This window comes from Drosophila miranda, unplaced genomic scaffold (assembly GCF_003369915.1).
Source record: "Drosophila miranda strain MSH22 unplaced genomic scaffold, D.miranda_PacBio2.1 Contig_AX12_pilon, whole genome shotgun sequence".
In the NCBI taxonomy this organism is placed as follows: domain Eukaryota; kingdom Metazoa; phylum Arthropoda; class Insecta; order Diptera; family Drosophilidae; genus Drosophila; species Drosophila miranda.
In genome coordinates, this window is record NW_022881657.1 from 47619 (window position 1) to 61799 (window position 14181).

Below are 14181 nucleotides of genomic sequence, written 5' to 3' on the forward strand. Positions count from 1 at the left end.
TTGCTGTGGAGACCGCAACTCTACAGTTATACCCGATACTAAGTCAGTATGGCTCTCCTCCGGCAGACGCCGCTAATATTAAACGACACGACAAGGAGTGCGTGCGAGAGAGACAGAAAATCAGTCTGAGCGTGACGTCGGGTGCTGCGTAGCCAGTGCAAATTGATTTGTTCCTTTTGGCTATAAAAATGATCTGATCTGATCCAGATTCAGCAATCTGATATATATGATCATTATCTATGATTCTGCGTTTTTAGTTTTCTCGTATCCTCAATATTGTGGATGCAACAGATTTTCGTTCTTTGTGTGGGCGGAAGGGGGTGGGGCAAAGTTTTGAAATATTCTTGTAGCAGTGACATATCACAGAAGTCTGGATCCAAAATATCGTTGCTCTCGCTCTTATAGTCTTTGAGCACTAGGCGCTGAAGGGGACGGACAGACGGACAGACGGACAGATGGACGGACGGACGGACGGACAGACGGACAGACAGACATGGCTCAATCGACTCGGCTATTGATGCTGATCAAGAATATATATACTTTATGGGGTCGGAAACGATTCCTTTTGGACGTTACACACATCCACTTTTACCACAAATCTAATATACCCCAATACTCATTTTGAGTATCGGGTATAAAAACAGGGGATTATTTTATATACATACGTGTTTGTGTATAACTAGTATTTTGGGAGCTCCGAGTAGCGTGGGGGCGTGGACCAGAGCACGCTGGAGTTGCGCTTCAGCTGGCTGGGATCGATGTTGGGGAAAATCAGTTTCAGGTCCGGAGTGGTGGGGGCCACCGAGAAGAAGCTGTCGATGACATCGGTGGGACAGTGGCTCTGCATGGCAATCGCTTCGCCGCGTACATGGCCTGAAAATGGGTCACAAAATTTTAGATTAGATCAGACACTGGCTACAGAAAACGCTAACTTACTGCGACTCCAGGTGGGTGCTGGCGGACGCTTGTGGGTGACCTTGCCCTCGTCATCGGTGGCTCGTGCAGCATGTCCCATGTGTATTTTGTCTTCGGCGGCGGTGGCAGAATCTTCTTCTTGGCCCCGGTCAACTGTACCAGCTTAACGTCAACCACTAACCCTTGATGAATCCAGAGTTTCCAAATGAACATGTGTTCATCATGTAGCACCTCTCCTGTTGCGTGATCTGACCTACGATACAACAAGTTATCTACAATTTTGAGATCTGGCAACTTATCAATATTGGCCCTAACCCTTTCTACGATCTCCACGTAATCTTCTGCCTTGAATTCTGGCGATTCCAAATCCACCAACAACACATTGCTCGCGTCTAGAGTCGCCACTTCCTCCTCATTTACGCGAGAAAGAGCATCCGGAACCACATTAAGCCTGCCGCTACGATGCTCGATTTTAAACGAGAAACTCTGCAGCTTTAATGCCCATCGGGCTAGACGTGAGTGTAAGTCAGTTTGTGACATGAGCCACTTTAAAGAGGCGTGATCAGTGATTACAGTAAATTCATGCCCCTCGATATAAGCTCTGAACCTATTTATGCAAACTATTGCGGCCAGACATTCTTGTTCGGTGACCGAATAATTCTTTTGGGCTTTGTTGAGTTTTTTCGATACAAACGCAATCGGATATTCGTCCCCCTCCGGCGTCTTCTGCACCAGCACTCCCCCAACGCCTGTCTTGCTAGCGTCGCAGTGAACATAGAATGGTTTGCTAAAATCAGGACTACGCAAAACTGTCGCTGAGCAAAGCATCTCCTTCAACTTTTCAAAAGCCTCCTGACCCTCTGGAGTCATTGAAAATTTCTGTCTGGGCTTGAGCAAGTCCGTGAGAGGCGCGGCTACCGATGCGAAGTTGCTTATAAACTTCCTGTACCAGCCTACCATACCTAGGAAGCGACGCAGAGACTTTAGGGATTTTGGCAAAGGAAAATCGGACATGGCCGAAATCTTATCCGGATCTGTACGAATCACCCCTTCGCCTACTATATGCCTCAAATACCGCACTGACTTCATGCAAAACTTGCTTTTCTCCACATTCAGCGTTAACCCTGCCGCTTTTATGTAACTTGCCACTTCACTCAACACCCTCCGATGTGACTCAAAACTGTCCGACACAATCAAAAGGTCGTCCAGGTACACAAAAACTTCATTTCTTAAACTGGCCGGAATTACCTTGTCCATCAACCTTGTCATGGTCTGCGAAGCATTAGTGAGACCAAAAGGCATTACCTTATACTGGTAGAGAGGTTTCCCCGGAACCGTGAACGCTGTTTTATCGCGTGAGCTCGGCTCTACGGGAACTTGCCAATAGGCATCCTTAAGATCCAGGCTCGAAATAAACAACGCCTTAGGAAGACGTCCTAGAATCCCATCAATTTGTGGTAACGGATACGCGTCTTTTTTGGTCACCGCGTTAACTTTCCTACTATCTAAACATAGCCTCACCTTTCCTGGCTTCTGCACCAATACTACCGGTGATGACCACGCACTATCGGATTCCTCTATCACTCCTAAGCTGAGCATCCGATCTATCTCCGCATATAACAATTTCTCTACCGCAGGAGATACAGGGAAGTGTCTCTGCTTCACGGCTTTTGCATCACCTACATCAATTGAATGCGAAAGCAGAGCCGTCTTTCCTAGACCGGAAACGGAAAACGAAGGAAATAAATTGATGGTCGCTTGCAACTGGTCCATTTCCCCTCGGCTGAGGTTCTGCGGTTCATGAACTATCTCTGCCAGCGACATGCTGGGTGGTAATAAATCGAAACTTGACCAAAAGTCGATCCCTAAATACAAGTCCTGGCTGAGCGATGGAATAATGTGCAGCTCAAGGTCCTTCACTGCACCCTTATACTGCACCGGTGTCCGCAGTCGTCCCACTACCTCTTGCCTCCGTCCATCCGCAGTGGAAGCATTTACAACTCCTCTCTTAAAAGGAATTCGGCTTTGGATTACGCGTTCTGCTAACTTTCCGCCTATAACACTCATAGCTGCTCCGGTGTCCAATAAACCAAGGACCGTTTGATCCAACAGGCGAACTTCCGCATATGGACGCTTGTCCTTCTGCTTGTAACGAATGCAATTTATCGCTTTCGCCGCCTTCCGGAACGCTCTCATCCTTCTTGCACTCCTTGTGGGTTGGTCGTTGGTGAAAAGACAATGGGATCTGGCATGGACTAGTTGTGGCCAGACTAAAGCTTGGTGTATGTCGGACTCTGATTTCTCAGACGGAAGCTGGGCGGTAGTTTTAAGTATCCCTACTGGGATTTCGCCTCTGCACTCGACTGCTTGCGCTGAACACTGACCGGCTGGCGAGGCTGGGTGTTCACTTTGCCGTTTTTTTGGCATTTGCTACACGACGGCTTATATTTATTAGGTGCTCCGCACCAACGCAAAAAATTTTCCTTTTGCTATCGCAATCGTGGTAGCGATGCCCCTCCTTTCGGCAGTTCCAGCAAATCAGTGCCATGGCTGCCACCTCGTCCTCTTCTTCTACATCCGAGAATTCGGAGGCCTCCTCTAATTGGGCTTCCTCTACCAATTCCGCAACCTGTTTCCGGAAAGGAATCAATTTCTGGTACCCATGACTCCGCCTAACGTCGTCGAGAAAACCCTCCCTTCTACGACAGACTTCTCTCAAACGTTCTACGGAGTCGATTTGGACATTCAGGAGCTCATGTCTAATTTCAGGTCGCAAATTGCGCCGTAAAGTTTCCACAATCGCTTTCTCTGACATGGGAGTTTCCAAATCATCCATCAGCTGTATCAGGGCGTCGTGGAAGGAATCGAAATTTTCTTTTTCTTTTTGCTTCCTGTCCCTTATCGCTTCTCTGATATCCACATCGGTTCGAGAATCCCTAAACTGCTTTCTTAGGGCTTGGCATAACCGGTCCCATCTCATCGATCCGGAAGTCTTGTGGTAACGCCAATAAAAATCTCAGGCCTTTCCGTCAAAAAGCAGACTGGCGTTACTGCACAGAACTGGAAAATTTCCGTCGAGAGTCTGATGCGTCAAAGCCTCTACCCTATAGAGAAAACGAGGGGGAACGTTGTGAGTTGCTGCGGAGACCGCAACTCTAAATTTATACCCGATACTAAGTCAGTACGGCTCTCCTCCGGCAGACGCCGCTAATATTAAACGACACGACAAAGAGTGCGTGCGAGAGAGACAGAAAATCAGTCTTAGCGTGACGTCGGGCGCTGCTTAGCCACTGCAAATTGATTTGTTCCTTTTGGCTATAATAATGATCTGATCTGATCCAGATTCAGCAATCTGATAGATCTATGATCTATGATTATCTATGATTCTGCGTTTTTAGTTTTCTCGAATCTGCAATATTGTGGATGCAACAGATTTTCGTCCTTTGTGTGGGCGGAAGGGGGTGGGGCGAAATTTTGAGATATACGTTTTATAGTGACATCTTAAAGGAGTGTGTGTACCAAATTTGGTTACTCTAGCCTTAATAGTCTCTGAGATTTGTGGATGCCACAGATTTTCGTCCTTTGCGGGGGCGGAAGGGGGTGTGGCGAAATTTTGAAACGAAACGGTCAAGGTCCGATATCACAGGAGTGTGGATACCAAATTTGGTTGCTCTGGCTCTTATAGGTTCTGAGATCCTTGAACTCATATTTTGCAATTGACAAAACCGACCATGAAACCTGTGTGTTAGAGAGAGACAGAGCGAGAAAGAATGAAATTGTTTTCTTGATTCTGGCTATAATAATAATACGATCTGGTTCAGATTTTGCACTGTAGAAGATATGGTCATCTTCACCGATTCTGCGTTTTTGGTTTTATCGTATCTTTAAAAATGTGGATACCACAGATTTTCGTTCTTTGTGGGGGCGGAAGTGGGCGGGGCGAAGTTTTGAAATATTTTTGTAGCAGTGACATATCGCAGAAGTCTGGATCCAAAACATCGTTGCTCTAGCTCTTATAGTCTTTGAGCACTAGGCGCTGAAGGGGACGGACGGACGGACGGACAGACGGACAGACAGACAGGGCTCAATCGACTCGGCTATTGATGCTGATCAAGAATATATATACTTTATAGGGTCGGAAACGATTCCTTTTGGACGTTACACACATCCACTTTTACCACAAATCTAATATACCCCAATACTCATTTTGAGTATCGGGTATAATTATCAATGCTCAATCCTTCTTGGGTCCCATTAAAACGTAATTTCCAACTATTGAAGATATGGGCGACTTTGTCCGGTCGCTGACTCAGATCTGAGACTGCACTGCTTGGACGGTCGTAGCTCGTAAACTGTGCTGAATACTGACTATTCAGTCCCTGTCGGAATGTTTCCTCCCCTTCTCTGTCCCTATTTTGTTGGACCGGATTATCCGCTTCCCCACGTCTATTCCCTTGAGGAATGCTATTGCCAGTCTCTTGGAAATGTGCTGCTATGCTGGACTGAATGATTTGAGCCATTTTGTCCGTGAGCTGGGCTACCACCTCGTTTTGCATCGTGCTGATGGCCTGTGTAACCATGCTACTAACTCTTTCAGCGGTTATGGCTGCTGCATCGTTTTGCCTGGCCTGGGACCTGGTATTATGAGGAGTACTTCTTTCGACGCATAGCGTCTTGCATGTGGGACAGGTAGTATGGGTCTTGACATGTGACTCAATACAAGTTTTGTGAAACTCGTGGCTGCACTTTGTTTTCAATGTAGGAGCCGAAGCCAAAGTTTTCCCACACAACTGGCATTTTGGCGCCGGAGCCGGTTCAGGCTCGTTATCGGGGTTCTCCATTGTAAAAAAAATAAATCAAACTTAATTGCTAACTGTCCTGACAAAAATATGTCCCACAAAAACTACACGACAAAACCTAAACACTTACTTATCAAACGCAGACAAAACCAAAGTTAAAAATGTGTTAATAGTAAAACTAAATTAAGTATTCTAGTTAAAAGTCAGATAACTTATGCTAGCAAACCTAAGATGACCTAAAAATTCAAAAATAATAAGTAATTGTACGTGAACTCAAATTGCAAAGAGAACTGATTCCTCGTGTTATAATTCATAGCTTCCTACGTTGCCAACTTAGGGTCAATGGCCCAGCAAACGGCACAGCTGTTCTCAAGTCTCGCTTCCCTTGTACAGCGAGAGAGCTAGCAAATCAACAGCCCTACCAAATAACACACATGGAATGTAAACCTCAAGAATAGAACGCAAAGAATATGATACGATAAAATAAAGTCATAAAAATTGTTGCCTTACGCATAGCTAATCCCCATGCGAAACGGACCCTATGCTAATTGAGACCCCAATTCCTAAGCACAAAAGAAAATGAAAAGAATGTGTAGGCGCGCAGACGCCTTGCACTTGTCGCTGTCTAATCAAAACCAACAACAACTGCATGCGCGAGCCGTGGCCAGCTGCTGCTTTGATTCGCGCCGCTGTCGTCCAAACATCTCGGCTCGGCACTCTACACTTGAAATGAGCATGCTGCTTCTGATTTCACTCGTGGCCAACGGAATTCTATAATCAAGATTAATCCGAGTATGTCCAACGCGCTAAAGCTCATCAGCAGCAATGGCTAAGCCTTCCGCACAGTCCTTCAGCCGTGGGCAGTGTTCCGTAAGTAAACGAGATTCCCTCTGCAGTCCTATGCGCCCGAAAGACCATGTTTAAGACTCCTGCCTCAGAAAAAGTAGGGTATTATTAAGATCGATGCACTTTTCGAAACGCTCCTCAGACGTGGCCGGATGAAAAGTCAAAACTTCTGCTTCCGTTTTCCGAATCGTCTGACAAGCCCTCTACTTGGTGTTGAGAAAAGAAGATATTCTTGAGCAATGACCACTTCCAGAGAAACAATTTTGGTCAATGCCGTCTATGCTGAATCGGGAAGTTTTAAAGACAAAAAAAAAGGATGTCACAGTGTTGATGGTGTCGCACCTGAATAGGTGTGGCCCAACGTTGGGCGCCAATTTTTAGTTATAATACTATATCTATGATTCATAGATGTAACGTGTCATCTACGCACGTCTGTGTATATAAATCCTGCCAGGCTAGCTGTCATTCAGCGAAGGGAAGCACACGCTTTGGGGTTCCGGCCTCTGCTCGTCGGCTATTGGAGTGATGTTCTTGCCCCCCTCCTGCTGGTGGCCTATACGCATAATACCGCGAATGAAGTAGCGTGTCACGACGAAAATGCTTAACCGGGAGACACTGTTTATCCCTGAATAGAATTGTGGATGTGTGCTGGAAAGGTATCTCAACTCCGCCTCTGGTGTTGTCGAGGTCGTGTCGCCCACCCTACCATGGCCATTCCAAACCGTTCGATTTAATGACGGAATGGCCCCTTTGTCCGGGGTGTCCTACATGGGGAATTTGCCAGCGAAAGCAAAGCGGTAGATTAATACATTATAAAGTTTATTCACTTACTGGCTAAAACACTATCATTACCCGCAAATACCATAATATAATCACCCACATTAAAAGAGTAGCTAAATGAAATATATGTATAAAATTCCTACAAATACTTGGCTATGTGTCATACAAACGATATACAAAATAAGTCCGAAATGGACAAACTAACTTGCTTGCTGACTCCGTAATGTTACGAAACCAATTCGAGTGGGCACTTCTCCCTCTCACTCACCGACTGGCCCTAAGGGGCCGAAGGCTTTCCATTTATCAATACGACATACTCTCGCCGCTCAAGATACGACCTAAACCAACTGAGCAGGCAGGAATGAATCCCCAACCGATACAGCTTGGCTATTAAAGCCCAGTGGGAGACTTTGTCAAAGGCTTTAGCAAAGTCAGTATACACAACGTCGACTTGAGAGTGCATTTCAAAGACACGAGTGCAGAAATTACTGAAAGCAATGAGATTAGTGGTTGTTGATCTACCCGGCATAAAACCATGCTGATTTGGGCTAATGTAGGATTTCATGAGGAAGGTGATTTTTCTGGCAATGATTCGCTCTAGAAGTTTTGAAACATTGCTGAGTTTGGCAATTGGTCTATAATTGGAAATGAGATTTTTGGTACCTCTCTTAAAAATTGGCGTAATCGTGGCAGCTTTCCACTTACCAATAAACTGACCCGTTAACAGCGAATTTGTGAATAGAATTTTGAGAGGTTCACAGAACGCTACAACACAGTTGCGAAGCAGGAAGGCAGAAATGCCATCACAGTCGGGTTTATTAGAATTATCGAATTCATCAATTGCCACCAAAATGTCCTCTTCCGATACATCGAGTGTACCAATATTGACCACCGAGGGTATAGAGTTTAAGACATCGAAACTGTGCCAAGCTGCGTATGGCTCAAAATTTGAGCTAAAGAAAGAAGAAACGAGGGGGAACGTTGTGAGTTGCTGCGGACACCGCAACTCTACGGTTATACCCGATACTAAGTCAGTATGGCTCTCCTCCGGCAGACGCCGCTAATATTAAACGACACGACAAAGAGTGCGTGCGAGAGAGACAGAAAATCAGTCTGAGCGTGACGTCGGGCGCTGCGTAGCCACTGCAAATTGATTTGTTCCTATTGGCTATAAAAATGATTTGATCTGATCCAGATTCAGCAATCTGATAGATATGGTCATTATCTATGATTCTGCGTTTTTAGTTTTCTCGAATGTGCAATATTGTGGATGCAACAGATTTTCGTCCTTTGTGTGGGCGGAAAGGGGTGGGGCGAAATTTTGAGATATACGTTTTATAGTGAAATTTAACAGGAGTGCGGATACCAAATTTGGTTACTCTAGCCTTAATAGTCTCTTAGATTTGTGAATATCCCCAGATTTTCATCCTTTGCGAGGGCGGAAGGGGGTGTGGCGAAATTTTGAAACGAAACGGTCAAGGTCCGATATCACAGGAGTGTGGATACCAAATTTGGTTTCTCTGGCTCTTATAGGTTCTGAGATCCTTGAACTCATATTTTGCAATTGACAAAACCGACCATGAAACCTGTGTGTTAGAGAGAGACAGAGCGAGAAAGAATGAAATTGTTTTCTTGATTCTGGCTATAATCATTATTCGATCTGGTTCAGATTTTGCACTGTAGAAGATATGGTCATCCTCACCGATTCTGCGTTTTTGGTTTTATCGTATCGTCGAAATTGTGGATGCCACAGATTTTCGCTCTTTGTGGGGGCGGAAGTGGGCGGGGCAAAGTTTTGAAATATTCTTGTAGCAGTGACATATCACAGAAGTCTGGATCCAAAACATCGTTGCTCTCGCTCTTATAGTCTTTGAGCACTAGGCGCTGAAGGGGACGGACAGACGGACAGACGGACGGACAGACGGACAGACAGACATGGCTCAATCGACTCGGCTATTGATGCTGATCAAGAATATATATACTTTATGGGGTCGGAAACGATTCCTTTTGGACGTTACACACATCCACTTTTACCACAAATCTAATATACCCCAATACTCATTTTGAGTATCGGGTATAAAAACAGGGGATTATTTTATATACATACGTGTTTGTGTATAACTAGTATTTTGGGAGCTCCGAGTAGCGTGGGGGCGTGGACCAGAGCACGCTGGAGTTGCGCTGCAGCTGGCTGGGATCGATGTTGGGGAAAATCAGTTTCAGGTCCGGAGTGGTGGGGGCCACCGAGAAGAAGCTGTCGATGACATCGGTGGGACAGTGGCTCTGCATGGCAATCGCTTCGCCGCGTACATGGCCTGAAAATGGGTCACAAAATTTTAGATTAGATCAGACACTGGGTAAAGAAAACGCTAACTTACTGCGACTCCAGGTGGGTGCTGGCGGACGCTTGTGGGTGACCTTGCCCTCGTCATCGGTGGCTCGTGCAGCATGTCCCATGTGTATTTTGTCTTCGGCGGCGGTGGCAGAATCTTCTTCTTGGCCCCGGTCAACTGTACCAGCTTCTTAGTCAGTATGGCTCTCCTCTGGCAGACGCCGCTAATATTGAACGACACGACAAAGAGTGCGTGCGAGAAACACAGAAAATCAGTCTTAGCGTGACGTCGGGCGCTGCTTAGCCACTGCAAATTGATTTGTTCCTTTTGGCTATAATAATGATCTGATCTGATCCAGATTCAGCAATCTGATAGATCTATGATCTATGATTATCTATGATTCTGCGTTTTTAGTTTTATCGAATCTGCAATATTGTGGATGCCACAGATTTTCGCCCTTTGTGGGGGCGGAAGTGGGCGGGGCAAAGTTTTGAAATATTCTTGTAGCAGTGACATATCACAGAAGTCTGGATCCAAAACATCGTTGCTCTCGCTCTTATAGTCTTTGAGCACTAGGCGCTGAAGGGGACGGACAGACGGACGGACGGACAGACGGACAGACGGACAGACAGACATGGCTCAATCGACTCGGCTATTGATGCTGATCAAGAATATATATACTTTATGGGGTCGGAAACGATTCCTTTTGAACGTTACACACATCCACTTTTACCACAAATCTAATATACCCCAATACTCATTTTGAGTATCGGGTATAAAAACAGGGGATTATTTTATATACATACGTGTTTGTGTATAACTAGTATTTTGGGAGCTCCGAGTAGCGTGGGGGCGTGGACCAGAGCACGCTGGAGTTGCGCTTCAGCTGGCTGGGATCGATGTTGGGGAAAATCAGTTTCAGGTCCGGAGTGGTGGGGGCCACCGAGAAGAAGCTGTCGATGACATCGGTGGGACAGTGGCTCTGCATGGCAATCGCTTCGCCGCGTTCATGGCCTGAAAATGGGTCACAAAATTTTAGATTAGATCAGACACTGGCTAAGGAAAACGCTAACTTACTGCGACTCCAGGTGGGTGCTGGCGGACGCTTGTGGGTGACCTTGCCCTCGTCATCGGTGGCTCGTGCAGCATGTCCCATGTGTATTTTGTCTTCGGCGGCGGTGGCAGAATCTTCTTCTTGGCCCCGGTCAACTGTACCAGCTTCTTAGTCAGTATGGCTCTCCTCCGGCAGACGCCGCTAATATTAAACGACACGACAAGGAGTGCGTGCGAGAGAGACAGAAAATCAGTCTGAGCGTGACGTCGGGTGCTGCGTAGCCAGTGCAAATTGATTTGTTCCTTTTGGCTATAATAATGATCTGATCTGATCCAGATTCAGCAATCTGATAGATCTATGATCTATGATTATCTATGATTCTGCGTTTTTAGTTTTCTCGAATCTGCAATATTGTGGATGCAACAGATTTTCGTCCTTTGTGTGGGCGGAAGGGGGTGGGGCGAAATTTTGAGATATACGTTTTATAGTGACATCTTAAAGGAGTGTGTGTACCAAATTTGGTTACTCTAGCCTTAATAGTCTCTGAGATTTGTGGATGCCCCAGATTTTCGTCCTTTGCGGGGGCGGAAGGGGGTGTGGCGAAGTTTTGAAACGAAACGGTCAAGGTCCGATATCACAGGAGTGTGGATACCAAATTTGGTTGCTCTGGCTTTTATAGGTTCTGAGATCCCTGAGCTCATATTTTGCAATTGGCAAAACCGACCATGAAACCTGTGTGTTAGAGAGAGACAGAGCGAGAAAGAATAAAATTGTTTTCTTGATTCTGGCTATAATAATAATACGATCTGGTTTAGATTTTGGTCTCTAGAAGATATGGACATCTCCTACGATTCTGCGTTTTCTGTTTTCTCGTATCTTTGAATTTGTGGATGCCACAGATTTTCGCCCTTCGTGGGGGCGGAAGGGGGCAGGGCAAAGTTTTGAAATATACTTGTAGCAGTGACATATCACAGAAGACCGTATATAAAACGTCGTTGCTCTAGCTTTTATAGTCTTTGAGCACTAGGCGCTGATAGGGACGGACAGACGGACGGACGGACAGACGGACAGACAAACAGACAGACAGGGCTCAATCGACTCGGCTATTGATGCTGATCAAGAATATATATACTTTATGGGGTCGGAAACGATTCCTTCTGGACGTTACACACATCCACTTTTACCACAAATCTAATATACCCCAATACTCATTTTGTGTATCGGGTATAAAAATGTAATGGGAAGTTTTATTTGATGTTTACAAGCGTACTTTAAGCATTTACTCAGAGTCGCCTCTTCACCTGAACCCACTTAATCTACCAATAAAACCCTCAATTGAAACAGCTCAACAGCCTGAGTTAAGCCGATGAAGAATAACCCTCAGTTCCGAACTCATAATTTTATCCGATTGATGAATCACTTTCCTTCAAGGGTAGATAATTTTAATTTTTTCCGACCTCATAAAGTATTTATATTCTTGATCAGCATCAATAGCCGAATGGATTTAGCCATGTATGTATGTCCGTCTGTGCGAACCGATGAGCGCCTAGATCCCAGAGACTTTAAAGGCTAGAGAAACTTAATTTTGTATCCAGTATCTAGTTAAATGATACGAGAAAACTAAAAGCGCAGAATTATTGAGAATAACCGTATCTACCAGATCTACGAATCTGGGAAAACGGTTCCCTTACCGCGTCCACATGTCCCACTTCCTGCCATGAGCATTATCTAGCTATTGTGTGGGATCCCGATCATGGTAGCGTCTCTCGCGTGAGCTCCTAACCGGCGTGGACTTTCTGCACTCGCATCGCATCATATCATCCTTCAAAATAAATATGAATCAAGCTTATGTTTAAATCTCTGTTGTTGCCATAGATCAGCAGTGGCCCCAAATCCATCCTAAGTTTCAGTGTACTCCTTCGCCAAATTTTTGCGCGGTTCAATGCTGTCCCACAGCACAGGGCATTGGCAGCATTCCCTTTCCTAACAAACATGCAGCTCGTCGAGGATTAAAACGAACGGCTCATTCGCATAAAGTTGAAGTTAATAAAAGAAACGAACCTTTTGTTCGAGAATCTTCTTTAGTCTGTGTTGAACTTGTTGACTTCCGGTCTGCCGCAGCAGCTCCAACACCTAGACGCCGCCGCCCCTTCACTCCTGGACAGCCCTTACCTGGCCGCAGGTCCCTTGCCAGCATCCCCTCTATCCCGTCGATGGAGTGCCCTGGTGGCCTGGTCTGCCACCACACATCCCATGTGGGAGCCACCACCAGCAGCAGCAGATGAACACAAAGCATTCCATCAACGATATCCTGGGAGGACGCTCTGGAGGAAGCAGAAGCAGGAACCAACAGCAGACGCCCCAGCAATTGCAACTGCAAGACCAGCAGGCACTCACGGTAGCACCGACGTCGCCTCTCCAAAAACTGGGGCACGACTCGGAACGGCACACGGCAGGGCTTCCCCCCTGCTGAAAATTTTGCTGTCTTCCCCCGGACCAAACGTGTGTGCAGACAATTTAGCAAGACTCGAATGCCGGTGAGAGAGCCACACAAAAGGCTGATCTGCGACGGAGTACGAACTTATTACAACACATTGGAATTCGATCTCCCGTTCACAGATTGCAGGAGGCATGAGGGAGGTACTTGATCTCTTTCCTGGAGAGCCCAAGGAGAGGTGGCCCAGGAGTGGCCGTCCTGCGGCGCGGGATAAGAAAAAATTAAACTATAGTAGGAATCGAATTGCTATACCAAAGTATCGCACAACACGGTGAACATACCAGCCGTGGCCCACGCACTGCCCGCAGTACCCACTGCAGCAACAGCAGGAGCTACAAAGGCCACATGCCAGAGCCACTGCTCGCAGAATACGTGTGAAAATATTTATATTTAATTTAATTTAATTGAATTACTATTCAAATTCTGTTATCCAAGCAGATTTGAAACGATTTTAAAAAAGACGAGGGGGAACGTTGTGAGTTGCTGCGGACACCGCAACTCTACAGTTATACCCGATACTTAGTCAGTATGGCTCTCCTCCGGCAGACGCCGCTATTAAACGCTATATTAAACGACACGACAAAGAGTGCGTGCGAGATAGACAGAAAATCAGTCTGAGCGTTACGTCGGGCGCTGCGTAGCCAGTGCAAATTGATTTGTTCCTTTTGGGTATATGATCCGATCTGATCCAGATTCAGCAGTCTGATAGATATGGTCATTATCTATGATTCTGCGTTTTTAGTTTTCTCGAATCTGCAATATTGTGGATGCAACAGATTTTCGTCCTTTGTGGGGGCGGAAGGGGGTAGGGCGAATTTCTGAGATAAACGTTTTATAGTGAGATCTAACAGAAGTGCGGATACCAAATTTGGTTACTCTAGCCTTAATAGTCTCTGAGATTTGTGGATGCCCCAGATTTTCGTCCTTTGCGGGGGCGGAAGGGGGTGTGGCGAAATT

General features: G+C 45.9%; 2 protein-coding genes across 2 annotated transcripts; both read right to left on the reverse strand.

Moving 5' to 3' along the window:
• Positions 1-630: 630 nt before the first annotated feature.
• Positions 631-1083, reverse strand: LOC117195238 (inner centromere protein-like). The gene is made up of 2 exons (XM_033399864.1): positions 937-1083; positions 631-873 (listed from the first exon to the last, which is right to left on the reverse strand). Exons 1-2 carry the CDS (start codon positions 1013-1015, stop codon positions 680-682), a joined length of 273 nt encoding a protein of 90 aa, XP_033255755.1. The 5' UTR covers positions 1016-1083; the 3' UTR covers positions 631-679.
• Positions 1084-9410: 8327 nt separating this feature from the next.
• LOC117195241 (inner centromere protein-like) lies at positions 9411-9870 on the reverse strand. Its single transcript, XM_033399869.1, has 2 exons — positions 9719-9870; positions 9411-9655 (listed from the first exon to the last, which is right to left on the reverse strand). The coding sequence occupies exons 1-2, from the start codon at positions 9795-9797 to the stop codon at positions 9462-9464; spliced, it is 273 nt and encodes a 90-aa protein (XP_033255760.1). The 5' UTR covers positions 9798-9870; the 3' UTR covers positions 9411-9461.
• Between the last annotated feature and the right edge of the window lie 4311 nt (positions 9871-14181).